The sequence below is a fragment of the Talpa europaea genome (assembly GCF_964194135.1).
Source record: "Talpa europaea genome assembly, chromosome: 1".
Classification (NCBI taxonomy): Eukaryota; Metazoa; Chordata; class Mammalia; order Eulipotyphla; family Talpidae; genus Talpa; species Talpa europaea.
The window spans coordinates 62,908,027-62,923,742 of record NC_140073.1 but is presented as its reverse complement, the minus strand read 5'-3'; the positions used below and the strand labels follow the sequence as shown (position 1 = coordinate 62,923,742).

Genomic DNA, 15,716 nt, shown 5'->3' with positions numbered 1-15,716 from the left:
GGGCACGGGTGAACTGGTGGTGGGAATTCTATGGGGACTACACCTGAGAAAAGAAAGGAAACATTGTAAAAAAATGAAAAATGATGTAAATATATATATATATAAATAAAAGCAAAAAAAAATAAAAACATCTACATAAGCCAAAAAAAGTAATCCTCTCAGTTCTGCTTTAAAATTATTCTGACGTTCAACCACTTCACGTAGGATTGCTGTTATTCCAGCTTAAGCTTTCATTGTTCCCTCAATTATGAAAACCCCCCTGATTCCATCCTTGTTCCCAGGCTGTTGTCTAGCAGCAGCCAGTGTGGTCTGTTTAAAATTGAAAATGAATGCGAAGGCTCTCTCTGCTCAAAACCTTCTAAAAGCACCAGACCTCGCAAAGCTTAGGTCCTTCCAGGGTCCTAGAGGAACCATCTATTTTTGGACATTTGAGTTGTTTCCATAACTTGCCTATTATAAATAGTGCTGCAGTAAACATAGGGGTGCAGGTATTCTTTTGAATTAGTGTTTTTGGATTACTTCAAAGGTTGGATGTTGAGTGTGAGAGGATGGCATCAGGGTCAAACTACAAAGTTTTTAGCCTTAGTAATAGGAAGCATAACGTCTTTGTTAGCTGAGATAGGGACAGGTTGCAAAAGGAACTGTGTTTTGTAGGACTAGAAAAGGAAGGAACTGATACATATTTGGGAGTAATTGCTATATGTATAAATTATATTTGAAGTCTCGAGCCTGAATAAGATCACCTGAATGCCAATAAAAAATAGAAGCAGCTGTGGCCTGGCCCCTCGGGCACTGTACTATTTCTGAGCAGGAAGAGGAGGCAAAAGCCAGCAAAGAAAACTGAACAAGGGGCCAGCGTAGTTGGAATAGAACTTTGGAGTTGGTGTTGTCCTGGTCAGCTAGGGCAGAAGTAGTTCAGAGAAGAGGGAGTGATGAGTTGGGTCACATGCTTCGTCAGATCAGACAAGGACTGAGCGTGACCACTGGGTTTAACGACACAGAGTTCGTGACGATCTCGAAAAGACCAGTTTTCATCGGGTCCGTTGGTCAAAGCTTGGTTGAGAGAGAAAGCTGGGGAAGAAATATTGCAGACAGTGCGTGTAGACAACAGTGGAGGAGTTATAAAACAGATCTACAAAACGAAGTTATCTTTAAGGGGAATAGTATCAGTGTTAGTGGGAATGATCCCGTGAAGAGAAAAGAATTGATGGCAGAAGGGAAAGAGATGAAAGTTCCTGAGCAAACTTGAGAAGGATTTATTGTGTAAGTGACCTTGCTCAAAGCCCAGAGGCGAGGAAATAACACGGCCACAATGCCTGTAAGTGGGTATGTGCGGAAGGCATTTATGGGGATTTTCTTTTGATTGTTTCTTGTTGGCTTGGTTTGTTTTTTAATCTAAAAAAAGCAAGGTCATCAGCAAGCGTAAGGGGCTTAAAGGAGGTGCTGGAGGTATGATAATGTGTGAAATAATCATGTAGAGAATGGATGGTCTTCTCAGGGTAGAACTGTCCTGGAGCAATTAGTAACCACTGGAGATGTGTGAGCATTACGACATGAGAGAGTCAGCTTCACTTTCTGGCTCCTTCGATCTGCCTCGGTGCAGGCTAGTCGGAGAATTGAATTTGAACTACTATGCTTTTGCTAAGTACAACGCAATGCAATGAATACAATTGATGGGAGAATTAGAACCCAGTGATGGGAGAGCGAGAACACTAACTGATGAGTGACAACAAAAGAATTGGTAAGGTGAATTGATATTTTCTGGTGGGTCTAGGGATTGTTGGGGACTGGTGACTTAAGAGGAGTGACTTGGAAAGATGGTGGGGCTAGAGAGTCAGATGCAAGGCATTGAGGTGTGATGATAGTGTAGGGTATGACTATTAAAAGTATAAAGGAGAGGGCTAGGGTGAAGAAATGGTAGTGAAAACAAGAGTGGAGATGAACTTACTCATGTTTTGTAATTCCCTGATGTATGATCCATACAAGCACTAACAGATGTTGTCGACTCCATCCTATGAATCCCATTTTTCTGGACTCACTGTACTGTGCTAGAAGTGCTGTGAAGCCAGACTGCATCTGTGTACTGTCCACTCTGCCGCTCCCTACACTATGATCTGTGCAACATTTATCACCTTTAAATTGGGGAATGGTAATCCCTGCTTATTCTGGTTATTTTTAAGACTATGTGAGTTAATGGGATATCTCCTAGGAATTTATGCTAAAGGGCTTGAAAAACAGTGACTTGAACATAGGTTCTATTGTCTCCCTTGAGCAAGTCCTCGGACCGCCCAGGGATGGTCTGTGAATGCCATAGAATTGTTAGGGACCCAGGTTCTACCATCCCTAAGATTTGACCCTCATCCTCTTCATTCAAGGAAGCTCCTGGAACTATAGCTGTCACAGACAGAAGATGAGGTGTAGACAGTCAGACCTTCTCTCAAAGAAACGTCTTAAAATGCTACAGGACATGTCTGTGTTTACTATCACCAAAGCTAACTGTGAGAGCCTGGTAAATAGTCTTTGTGCTGAGGAGCAGAGTACCCTTTTGAACTAGAGGGGCCCTGTGCTGAGGCCAGGGGAAGACAGGAGACACTAGGAAGCAGAGTGCTTGGCCAGTGCAGGCACATGGGAAGACTCGGTGTTTCCTCTTCCCTGCCTTCTTAATTGTGCTCTTTGGTGGGAACAAGTGAGGCCTCCCACGGTGTTTGGGCTTTCACATAGGAGGTCTGTGCTCTTCTTCCTGACAGCAGTGCCTCCGCTGGCTGCCAGCACTGTGTCTCCATCTCTCGCGCTGCTGGCTAACAACCTCTCCATGCCGACAAGTGACCTACCACCTGGTGCCTCCCCAAGGAAGAAGCCTCGGAAGCAACAGCACGTGATCTCAACGGAAGAAGGAGAAATGATGGAGACCAACAGTACCGATGATGAGAAGTCCGCGGCCAAGAGTCTCCTGGCCAAGGCTGAGAAGCGCAGGTCGCCGCCCAAGGAGTACATTGGTACGATCGCTTGGGTTAGCTGCATGAAGCTGCCTTGCTTATGTCGGGGACTGTCCCTGGGGCTGTTCATATAGTCTGGTTCACACGTGGCTCGCTTACTGAGACCATTCCTAGAGGGTGGTTGCGGGTCTGTACTACGCTATTTACCGTCTCCTTCCCTTTTGGATAGATGAGGAAGGCGTGCGGTATGTCCCAGTGCGTCCAAGACCTCCCATTACTTTGCTGCGTCACTATCGGAACCCCTGGAAAGCTGCCTACCACCACTTCCAGCGGTACAGTGATGTCCGGGTCAAAGGTTGGTTTCCCCAGACACATCCAGTGTCAATGCATAGAACTGGTCTTCCACTTGGTTATACTGCAATCACAGTAGGCCAGAAAGACAGCCAAAATTTGTCATTTTCCAAAAAAATTTACGTTTTTGTTATAAAATATTGGGACTTCAGTGTTAGGGAAGATACCCAGTTGAGCATAAACTTTGGAAGTTTGTCTTTTGCCTTAGGAACCTGTATGTATTTATTGAAAACAGTCGAATGAATAAATGACAACATTGGTTTTAGTAAAATTCATGATAAACCCACTCCCCTAGTGGTGACAGGAAGAGCAATGCTGGATTGTTGATGTCGTTCACAGTAGTCCCCAGGGAACTCGCATGTCCATGTGTCATGAGCCCTGGAAAGTTTATTTTCCAACAGAATTTTGCTGTTGAACTTGAGGCTAGCATTTTAATAAATCCATATATAGTAAAAATGGCTGATAGTATCTTGCAAATACCTATAAATATTCCCACTGATTTAACATGACACTCCATAATGAAACTTGTGTCATTAATCTCAATATAATCAATGCACAGAAAAGTATAAGTTTTCCTTCCTATCTACTTTGAAACTTCTGAGACTTCACTGGAAGCTTCAAGATGATTCAGAATTAGGTGGTACTGACTGATTTCTGTGAGCAGCAGTGAAGGTCCCAGCGGTGAGTATGGACTCTGAATGGAAGTACAGAGGTGGCTCTGCTTCCCAGATATTCCTCACAAATATACCAAGGTTTGAAAGATGGTACGATTTACAAGAATCGGAAAATGTTGATATTTGATGGAAGCCAGCTGTGGGCCACTAAGTATCCCTTCACAATACTATGATAGTATTCCCTATCATAGCAGTAAAATTTTTAAAGGTTTGCCTGGTAAACGCTTAAGTTATACTAAAGGATTCTTACTGTTTATTGGGATTCATCATTCAGAAAGTACTGCAAGAGGGGGTATAGCTCAGTGGTAGAGCATTTGACTGCAGAAAGTACTGCAAGAAAGGTAATTTTGACAACTGAAAAATATCAGAGATTCCTTAACCTTCCATTTAGGTAGGTATATACTAACTGCCTCCTTGCTCCAAGTAAAGTAACTTCACCTCACTCATATGACTAAGTCAAGATAGATTGCTAGAAATGGGTCAGGTAATTCACAGGAAGGACAAAACAAAAACAGGAACAAAAAGTGTAGGAAACAAACAATAAATATTAGCAGGATAGTTAGCCTTGCATATCAGTGACTACACTAAATGTAAATAATCTGAACATACCAATTAAAGCACAGATTAGCAGAATGGATTAGAAAAAAAGCTCCAAGTACACTCTGCCTATGTAGTCAAATAGAATGATGATAAAAGAATGGGAAGATACAGTACAAAAATAAATCAAAAAAAGCAAGAGCGGGCCTCCCTGGTGGCGCAAAGGGTTAAGCACTGCACTATGAAGAAATCCGCAGCCTCTGCAGCACAGGTTCGATCCCCGGCCAGCCAGGGAGAAACCCACATGGCGCAGCAGACCTCTCCTGTCGCGCCCGCTGCTCCCCTCAGCAGTGTATTTCGTCTGTCTGCCTGTTCTGTTCCCCACTCTTTCTCTGGCGAATTCTCTCGCCCCCCACATCCCTGGCCTGTGCCCCAGCTCTTGTATGCATAAATAAATCTAGACTTCATGGGAAAGGATACTAGAATAAAGAAGGACATTACAGATTGATAAAATATATACATAGGCAACAAAAACCAAGAGCTTCAGAATACATGAAGCAAAAAGTACACAAGAAAAGGCAAATGTGCAGTAATGGTTAAAACTAAAACACCACATTCTTGGCAGTTGATGGAACTACTTGTCAAAGAACTAGCCAGGATATTGAAAACTACAAACTAGTGATATCTAGTAGACATTTATGAAACACTCAAACAGCAGTATTTTTTCACGTGCCGACAAAACAGAGATATACCGTATCCCAGATTATAAAACAAACCTCAACAAATTTAAAAGACTTGAAATCAACAGATATCTTCCCTGTCTGTAATGAAATTAAACCAATAACAGAGAGGTAACAAAAAAATCTCTATACCGTGGAAATTAAACAACACACATCTATATAATGTGTCAAAGATATCTTAGGGAAATTGTTTAAAATACATAAAGCTGAATAAAAATAAAACATGACATAGAAGAATATGTGGGAGGCAGTGCTCCCTGGTGGCGCAAGGGGTTAAGGCACAGCACTATGAAGCTATCCACTGCCACTGTAGCATGAGTTCGATCCCTGCTAGGGCACAACCCACATGGCGCAGCAGACCTCTCCTGTCTCCCCGCTGCTCCCCTCAGCAGTGTATTTCAGTCAGTCTGCCTGTTCTGCTCCCCACTCTGCCTCTGGTGTATCCTCTCACCCCCCCACACCTCACCCCAGTTCTTGTATGCATAAATAAATCTTTAAAAAAAACCTGGTTCTTTGAAGACAATAAACTTAATAAATCTGTAGCAGGACTGAACAAAATAAAAAAGACACAAGTCAATAATATAAGAAACGAAACTGGCATATCAATTAGGCCACCATTGAAAGCATAATAATGAAATACTATGAACAACTTTGTGCTCAGAAAGTCAACAACTTAAGATTAAACAGACCAGTTCCTTGAAAACTTCAACGATTAAACCTCAATCAGAACAAATAGTTATTGTGAATATTGAGATAAGCATTAAATAAGTTTAATTACAAGCTTCCAAACAAAAATCTCTAGGTTAAGATACTTTCACTGGGTGATTCTACCAAACTTTTAGAGAAGAATCAGCATCAGTTTTCTATAATCCCTTCCAGATATAGAAGGAAACACTTCCAGGATCATTTTATGAAGGCAGCATTTTCCCTGGTTAAGACCAGACAGTGAAACAAATAAAACTGCAGATCAGTATGCCTCAGGAATGTAGATACAAAATCCCCAACAAAATCAGCAAGTTGAGTCCAGTAATACATAAATAGAATTTCACACCTTGATCAAGTGGAATTTGTTTTAGTTATGCAAACCTGGTTCTGTTTTTGAACATCAATGTAATTTACCATCATTAACAAGCTACCATAGTTTCTAGGGCTGCAGATTACAAATTACCACAAACTAGATGGCTTAAAATACCAAATTTATTCCTTCTGAAGTCTAGATGTCCAAATTCAGTTTATTAATGGGCTCATGCTTCCTCTGACAGTTAATGGAAAAGAATCCATCCTTGCTCCTTTTTAAACTGGGGTTACCAGCAAGCCTTGATATTGTTGGGTTTGTAGCTGCATCACTCCAGCCTCTGCTTCTATCTTTGCAGATCACATTTGTCAGTGTGTCTTGTCTCATTCTCCCTCTCTTGATGAGGACATCAGCCATTGCAATTAGGGTTGTCCTAATTCAGTATGAATTCTTAACTTGATTACATCTGCAAAGGCTCTGCTTCCAAATAAGACACATGAAAAAGTTATTTGACAAAATTGAATACTTTTTCATGATAAAAACTCAAAAACAGGAGGACTTCCTAGCTTGGTAAAAAGTCTGCAAGAACTTACAGCTAATATTGCACTTAGTGGTGAGACTGAAAACTTTCTACCCGAGATTAGATTTGGTGACTGGTTGATTAAATGAGTGACTGCTGATGGCCTCCACCCTATCACCAAGTGCTAAGTCTCTGATATTACTCCTCAGGGAAGCACAGTTTTGGCTACATCCATAGTCACCCTGGGATGACAGTGGCACTCACAGTTTTGGAATTTGTGCCAGAACACAAATTCCTCTGTACACTAATCCTATCAGATTGTAACTCCTTGACTGGTTTTTGAGGTCAATGTTTGATATTTTGCCCACAGGAGAGTTCCTCCATCTGCCTTATTCTTTGTTCTCTTCTGCAGATCAGCCACCACCTACAGTCTAGACTATCTTCAGCTGATCTACAAATTACCTCCTACTTGCCTTTCAGTACAGCCCCACTGTACTTGGGAGTACCTTTATATTTGAACTTCATCATTGCACATGGAGTTAACTCCTTTGGGAAGAGATTAGAAGCCACCTGTTTCATGGCCTCATCCTTCCCTGACCCCCAGATCTCTGAGCCTAGGGCCCTGGTGATAGGGGTCAAGACAAAAGCAACCTTGTCTGTGAGTAACACCCTACTCCAGGAGGTGAGCACCCAGTGGAGGGGAAAGAGAAGTAAACAGCCTGGGTCCTCTTGGCTTCCCCTAGTGTGAAACCACAAGTCAGAAAAGATTTCCACTGCCTGAGGTACAGTTTCCATTCCACAAATGGGGCCTGAATGGAAAAAAGGCGCCCCACATCTGGATTGTACATCTGGGACTTGGCTTCAGCAGCAGGTAGAGAAGAGCAGGATGAGACTCGCTGGTGCTCTGCTCCTCCTGAGGAGAGAAACCACCAGGGAGCTGGAGGAGAGAGAACCCTATGTTCTTGGCTACAGTAGTCTGGTTGGAGTCTGCATCGCTGAGCTGGAAGAGGGAGTGACAGAGGGGATGATCTTGGTTCAAATACCTCAGACTCACCATTTCTTACCACATTTTAGTAGATTTGCTTGAATAGAAGTTTCTTCATTTGCTGTTTGCCCTTAGGGCCTTTTCCAAAAGTTTAAATTTATATATTTTTTAAAGATTTATTTATGCATACAAGAGCCTGGGGTACAGGCCAGAGGTGTGGGGGGCAAGAGGATTCACCAGAGACAGAACGGGGAGCAGAACAGGCAGACTGACTGAAATATACTGCTGAGGGGAGCAGCAGGTGAGACAGAAGAGGTCTGCTGCACCATGTGAGCTGCTCCCTGGCCGGCCAAGGGATCAAACTCGTACTGCAAAGGCTGCGCACAACCCCACAGGTCACGTAACACCTTGCGCCACCAGGGAGGCACAATTTATTTATTTTTTTAAAATACTACTTTATTATGTTTTTTTAATTTTATTTAAGATTTGTTTATTTATTTATACAAGCACTGGGGTATAGTCAGAAGCGCGGGAGGGTGAGAGAATTCACCAGAGCAGAGAGCAGAACAGGCAGACTGATGAAGTGCACTGCTGAGGGGAGCAGCAGGCAGCAGGAGAGGTCTGCGTGCCATGTGGGACCCTCGCCCAGTGGCCGGGGATTGAACCTGCGCTGCAGAGGCTGCGGGCAGCTTCGCAACCCAGCGCTCAACTGCTGTGCCAACAGGGAGGCCCGGCACAATTTATTTTTTAAACAGCCTGGGGAGCAATTTGCTGAACCACTGTCTACCACATGTCAATTGTCTCTTATACACTGCTGAGCTACTTTGGAAAATAATATGACAGTTTCATAAAAACTAAACATACACTTACCATATGACTCAACAGTTATATTTCTGGGCATTTATCCCAGAAAAAATGAAAACTTCGGTACACACAAAACTCTACACAGCAATTTTTTGGTAATAACCAAAAACTGGAAAAGCACAGATGACCATAAACAGGCTAATGGTTAAATAAACTGTGGTACCATTGACTACTACTGAAGAATGAAAAGGAAAGAAGCATTAATCACGCAGCAGCTTAGAAGGATCCCAGCAAGCATTCTGCTTATTGGAAAAAAGCCATTCTTAAAATGATGCGTCCCTTCCCCCTCCAAAAAGACATACCATGTTATTTCATCAATAAATTATTCTCAGAATGACAAAGTACAAGACAGATCAATGGTTTCAGTGCCCAGTAGGGGCGGGGGGGGGGGTGGTGGTGACTAAGATGTCGCTCCAGGGAGCGCTTTCGGTGGTGCAGTTGTTCTGTGTCTTGCTGGCAGTGGGGTTGTGTAAAAGCAGATGAGATGAATGCCAGAACTATCCTCACACTTCTCATCTGTTGCCTTTTCCTGGTGTGGTGCTGTGCTGTGCTTCTGTGAGCTTCCCAGTGAGGGAAGTTGGGTGAGAGGGAGACACTTGACCTCTTTACAATCTGTTTTTTTTGAAATGCATTTCACGTGGTATACAGTTCACAATTCAGTGATTTCAGTGCATTCACAGAAGCACCACATCCCCAGTCCTGCTAGCGCCACTCACCCTCCCTGGGGTGAGAGAGACCCTCTTACCCGCTTTCTATAAATTGGCCGTTGTTGGGCGTTTCATGCAACATGATCTTCTGTTACTGGTTTATTTCTCTGAACATTATTTTCAGGATTTGTCCATGTTGTAGCGTGTGTCAGTACTTTTCCTTCTTGTTGCTAAATACTGTTTCACAGAAAAACTACATTTTATTTATCCATCACTTGGTAGGCATTTGGGTTCTTTATACTTTGTGATTATTGTGACTAATGGTGCTCCTAGCTTTTGTGCACAAATTTGTATGTGGATACCTGTAACTTGTTTCTCTTAGTTATATAACTTGAAATAGAATTTCTGGGTCATTTACTAATTCAGTATTTAACTTTCTAGGAACTGCCAGACTGTTTCCAAAGCAAATAGATCATTTTACAGTCCCACCAGCAACACATGAGGCTCCTCCACAATTAACTGTTTTTGACTTTCGCATCCTAGTGGGTGAGATGCAGTACCTCCTGGTTCTAACTTGCATTTCCCTAATGCAGACGTCCCCTCTGACTGCATACCTACTAAAGTTGCATATCTTTGTGTGCTTACTGGCCATTTGTGTATCTTGTTTGGAGAAATGTCTATTCAGATCCTTTACTCTTTTTAATTGGTTTGTGCTTATTATTGAGTTGCAAGAATTCTCCACATGTTCTAGATTCAAGTCCCTAATCAGATATATTGCTATACTATCTTTGCAACTTTCTGTGAATCTGTAATTATTTCAAACCCAAAAATTGTTTAAAATGTTTATAAGGAAATACACAAGTACCTCTAAAATGAAGAGTGTCAGTAGACTATGTCAGTGTCATAGTTATGATATTACAGTTTTGAATTTACCACTGGGCAAAACTGGGTAAAGAGTACACAGGCTGTTATTTCTGACAACAGACTGAATCTCAATAAATTTTAGAATTACTTAAATTACATTTATGCTGATATTTGCCTACTAGATAGAATGGTTATTTTTAGTTGATAAGACTTACTTTTTAGGCACTTTTAGACTTGCAACACAATTGAACAGAGGGTAGAGATTTCCCATCATCCCCACTTCCACACACCTGCACAGCCTCTCCCACTGTCAACATTCCCCCCACAGTGGTTCATTTGTTACATTGATGAACCTACACAGACATGATTATCACCCAAGTTGATTGTTTACCTGGGGTTCAGTCTTCTTGTGCGTTCTGTGGGTTTTAAAAATATATAGGTGGGGCCTTGTCAAGATTAATTGTTGAATTTTTTAACAATATGTAATGTGTGAATACATTTTAAGTCCTAATAACCAGTAACTAAAACTTCATGGATAGAGATGAATTCAACTTGGGGGAAGCAATCCTCAATCCTGATTTGTCTCTCTAGGTGATACTTTTCATATTCATTTTATTACATATACATTTTATTACTGGACTCCTTTACCCAAATTTGAATATTATTCACATATGAGTCCTGTGATTTCTCCAATATCTAGATAATATCAAAGAGCTTCTGGGACTTCATATCCACATGCTTACAAGCATCACACATGAGCAAGGCTTCAACTCACTGAAGACTGTTTCCTCTCCTTAAAAGATTAGAGTATTACTCTGTTTTGAATTGACAAGATTAGCAGAATATGCTTTTGAAGCATTTTTCTAGGATGGCCCCCCCCCCAAAAAAAAAAGCTTTTATTCACATTGTGATCTCTGTAAGGGTCTTAAATACAAAGGGTTAAAACTAGCACACGGTGATTTTTGACTTTATAAAATTGAAATATGCTGTTCTTTTTTTTTTTTTTTTTTTTTTAAATGGTTCCAGAGGAGAAGAAAGCTATGCTGCAGGAAATAGCTAATCAGAAAGGAGTATCCTGTCGTGCCCAAGGCTGGAAAGTGCACCTCTGTGCTGCCCAGTTGCTACAGCTGGTAGGTGGAGTTCTACAGTGATTATGTCCTGCTGAAGAGAGGGACAGATGCTGGAGATGTTTGAGTTCAGAGAGTTGTTTTTTGGGTTTGTTTGTGTTTTTTTTTTTGTTTTTGTTTTTTTTTTACTAATTCTGAAACATTCCTAATTAACATGGATAATAGAATTTTTGTGCATGCTAGATATTATTATATCTATTTCATAGATGTAATTATAGTCTAAATATATTTTAGTTCTGATGCCCAGAATCAAAATATATGGAATAACTGGTTTAAGTTGAAACCACAATTAAAAATGAAGGGTTAATATTAGGTGTTCTCATCACATGTGAAATAGGTGTAGCCTCAAATGTTCTAACCCCTCCACTCTGCTCTGCTCCTTGCCACAGATACCAGATAGGGTTCCCCTTTTCCTTGAGCAGTGGGCTTCATTTCCTGCCAGCTTAAAATATTATTCAAATAATCCAACCACATCCTTCCACAGAAACCAGGGTGTACCTCTCCTTGATGCTGCAAAGCCTGCCTCCTTTAGCCCCTACTTGTTTCTGAGTGCAGCCCCCAAGTGGCCCTGTGTGGTTTGTATGAGGCTGAGTATATTGACTAGCAAACAACAGTTGACCTCATCTGTCCTCTGTCATTAGGTGATAGGTGATCAGCCATTTCCATAACCCTTGGGTGGGAATTTGTTCTTCACCAGTAAGGTGAAGGGGTGATGACCAAAACATCAGGCTCCTGAGGCTTTTCCACCTTTGGATTATTGATCTTGAGAACATTGTCTGTTACGAGGATCTCAAGAAAAAAAAAAAAAAAGTATTCAATAGTTTATGAATTTTGCAGAAAAGCTTATTTCTATGAAACTAAGAATTATTTTCGGAGAAAATGTGAATTCAAGGTAGGCTTTACAAGTTATCCTAGATGATAGATTCTGAATTATGACAAAGGGTGACACGAGTATTATTGATCACTTTCCTTGACTGTACCATAATCTGCAGGAGAAAGGATTTTATTACCCCAGTAGTTCTTATGCCAGTTTCCAAAGTTGATTTAAGGTGGGCTTGTTTGCCTGAGGTTAACGGAATTATCTCTAGCATCACAATGCCTTCCCTCTGTGTATTGCAGACTAATCTAGAACATGATGTTTATGAAAGACTCACCAACCTGCAGGAAGGGATTATCCCAAAGAAAAAAGCAGCAACTGATGATGATCTACACCGAATAAGTGAACTAATACAGGTTTGAATGAGCCCTTACCCTTCTAATCATCCACTTCCCGGAGCCATTCACATGAAGTTTCACTTCTCCCATGTGCCTCCCTCATCAGCTGACATCTTTAGTTAAACAAAACCTTTCTACTTCAGCCTGCATTACTAAGAAACACTAAAACTTTAGGATTTTTTTGAGGTGAAAACCTCAAAATGGTTCCCATACTGTCCTTGGTTAGTGATTGAGGGTATACTGTCTTTTGTTTCAGGGAAACATGCAGCGGTGTAAACTTGTCATGGATCAAATCAGTGAAGCCAGAGACTCCATGCTTAAGGTTCTAGATCATAAAGATCGTGTCCTGAAGCTTTTAAACAAGAATGGGACTGTCAAGAAGGTTTCAAAATTGAAGCGAAAGGAAAAAGTTTAGACTCAGAAGAATCAGGACTTTGAAAACAGAATTTATGAAGAATGATGTTGGGAATGGGGGAGGGTTTTGGTTATTTTCAAAGTGGAACATTGAAATAAAGGAAGCGTTTCACACGTGACAGCAGAGTGACCCATGCCATCGAGTGGCACAAAAGGATCTGGGGGAAGTGACACAGTGAACTCCACTCTCTCTGGCACGTTCCCTCATAACCCTGCTGTGTCATGATGGCTCCTGGCACATTGGTGTCCGACAGTTGGCATCAGTGACAGTACATGGCTGGCGTGTTCAGCTTCCCGGTTCCTGAGCTGTATTTATCTGCTGGAGTCCTGCAGAACCCATGCTGAGCCTGGACTGAAAGTATCCACTTGGACCATCTGTTGTCTCTACGCTGAGAATCCAAACTCTTCTCCCCACCTTTTTCTGTCTGACCTTCAAATGCCCATGCTGGCCTTTTTCAGCAGTGCCATGGCACCCAGAGACCTGCCACATCTCACTCTCTGAAGGGGTTGAACTATCAATTCTTGTCATTTTTTTAAAGAACCATTTCAAGGTGAAATTGTTCTCGTCTGTCCCGCGTGTGTCAGGTTGGGTTTTGTGGTGGCAGAGCAGGTCCCACCATAGCTGCTCTGAGACCCTTGTTCTGAAGTATGTTTGGGTTCTCTGTACTCCCCTAGCTGGTATGATGCTGTTAATGTATGCACCGCGCATCTCCAGATGTTAATAAAGGACTCGAAGAGGTTTTTGTACATGAGCAATTTGCAACTTTTTATTTAATCAGTGCTGTGCTGATCATTTGTGTGTTTACTGTGGTCTTTCAGACGTGGACAGTCTGTTCTGTTAAAATTTTATTCTCAGCGTTCCACTTTCTCTGGTATTTTGAAGATGTCTTGATGGTGAAGTCTACTGGCACTTTTTATCTTAAATCCAATTACAGACACATGGTCAAGTATAGGCCAGCTCCTGCTGCAGTGGTGGGTGTGGAGCTTCCAGCAGGTGGATGTACTCACAAGGTGATTCTTGCTACTTTTGAACCAGTCTGAGAGGTGAGGCAGCCAGTCCCTTTCCCGTGGACACAACTGTCTCTATCCCTGCTCTCCAGGTGTTCTTAGAAATGTGTTTCCATTTGCCAACTTGGGGGCTGGAGCTCTTCTCTCTGCTGTCACCTGACAGGTTGAGACAGGAAGTCTGTGCTAGTTCTGACCAGGGCTTGGAAACCAATGCCTGGGCTTCCCTTGGACTACCTCACCTGCAACAGCCTCCCTCTGAGGACTAAACAAGTATCTGATATGAGTTGGAGGGGGTTAAGGGGGCGCCAAGAGGAAAGAAAGCAGACGTTTGGCCTTCCTCACATTAGGTCGACAAAACCCAAGCTACAGAAGTCATCAGAACAATGAAGGCTGCTTCTAGAATGGAGCCAACTTTAAACAATGCTACTGATTGTTCACTCAACATGACATCTCAAGCGACATGCTAGAGAAGGACGGGATTCAGGCACTGGAGACCCTGCATTCCAGCCTGTTCTCTCCAAGTCACCTCATAAGTGCAATCTAGGAACCTTGACCAAAGAAAACTTTACAGCGCAAGCTTTAATGTCGGTGTGGGTTAGAACAATTGTCTTCAGTGCTCCCCTACCTCGTGAGGCCGGCAGAATCAGAAGTTGGAATAGGCAGGAGGGATGAATCCTGTCTGTGTACAACTTAGCTGTACTGAGGATTACTTGACGTACGATACACATGTTGAAGTGTAAAATTTGATAAAATTTGATGTTTATACTCATGAAAACAAAGTAATGAAAATACGGGACCGAAAGCTTTCCTGTACTTGCTGTTTGCCCTTCCTCCCTGCTCATCTCCAGGCAAACATTAATCTGCTTTCTGTCACACTAGATGACTTTGATTTTCTGGAATTTTATATGAATTAAATCAGTATATTATTTTGGGGGAGGAGTGTCACATTTCGCACCATGGAAAGTTATGCTGAGATTTAATTCATTTTGCTTACTCCAGTAGTTTATTGCTGAGTAGCAAATGTTCCATTGTATGAATAGTCTACAAGTTGTTGATTCAGTTACCTGTAGGAAAACATTTGGCTGCTAGCAGGGTTACTTATTACAGATGACTTTTTTGCACATTTTTGTTTTTTATATGGACACGTACACAACTTTTCTAAATGGTGATTTTATGTTAGTTGTTCTCTCAGGGATTTATGACCAGGAGATAGTGCTGAGAAGTCTGGAGACTAAGTAGCTCTTGATATGGAAATATAATTGAGGTAAGACTTGAATTTGCCTTCTGTTCTTAATAATGGAAAATCAAATCTGGGGTAAAAAAGTATTATCTGCTATAGAAAATCATTTTTAGGGGGGCCTCCCTGGTGATGCAGGGGGTTAAGTAAGACCAGCACTGTGAAGCTCTCCTCAGCCACTGCAGCACGAGTTTGATCCCTGGCCAGGGAGCTACCCACGTGGCACAGCAGACCTCCTGTCTCCCGGCTTCTCCCCTCAGCAGCATATTTCAGTAGATCTGTCTGTTCTGCTCCCTGCTCTGTCTCTGGTGAATCCTCTCACCCCTCCCCCACACCTCTGGCCTGTGCCCCAGTTCTTATATGCATAAATCTTTTTTAAAAAAAAAAAATCATTTTTAGGGCCTCCCTGGTGGTGCAGGGATTAAGTCCCAGCATTATCAAGCTATCACCAGTCACTGCAGCACGAGTTCGATCCCTGGCCAGGGAGGTGACCCACGTGGCGAGGCAGACCTTTTCTGTCTCCTGTTGCTCCCCTCAGCAGTGTGTATTTCAGTGGATCTGCCTGTTCTGCTCCCCACTCTT

At 42.1% G+C, this 15,716-nt stretch overlaps 1 protein-coding gene across 4 annotated transcripts in view; it reads left to right on the top strand.

Annotated features, from left to right (window-relative positions):
- SAP130 (Sin3A associated protein 130) overlaps nucleotides 1-12,890 on the top strand; it is a gene marked incomplete at its 3' end in the record, with an annotated part of 63,422 nt that extends 50,532 nt beyond the window's left edge. For all 4 annotated transcript variants that reach the window (XM_084236702.1, XM_084236700.1, XM_084236701.1 and 1 more), the window contains 5 exons: nucleotides 2,748-2,996; nucleotides 3,166-3,291; nucleotides 11,160-11,263; nucleotides 12,380-12,493; nucleotides 12,732-12,890. In XM_084236702.1, the coding sequence (XP_084092828.1) occupies nucleotides 2,748-2,996; nucleotides 3,166-3,291; nucleotides 11,160-11,263; nucleotides 12,380-12,493; nucleotides 12,732-12,890 (752 nt within the window). The remainder of the gene's footprint in view (nucleotides 1-2,747; nucleotides 2,997-3,165; nucleotides 3,292-11,159; nucleotides 11,264-12,379; nucleotides 12,494-12,731) is intronic.
- Nucleotides 12,891-15,716: the final 2,826 nt, after the last annotated feature.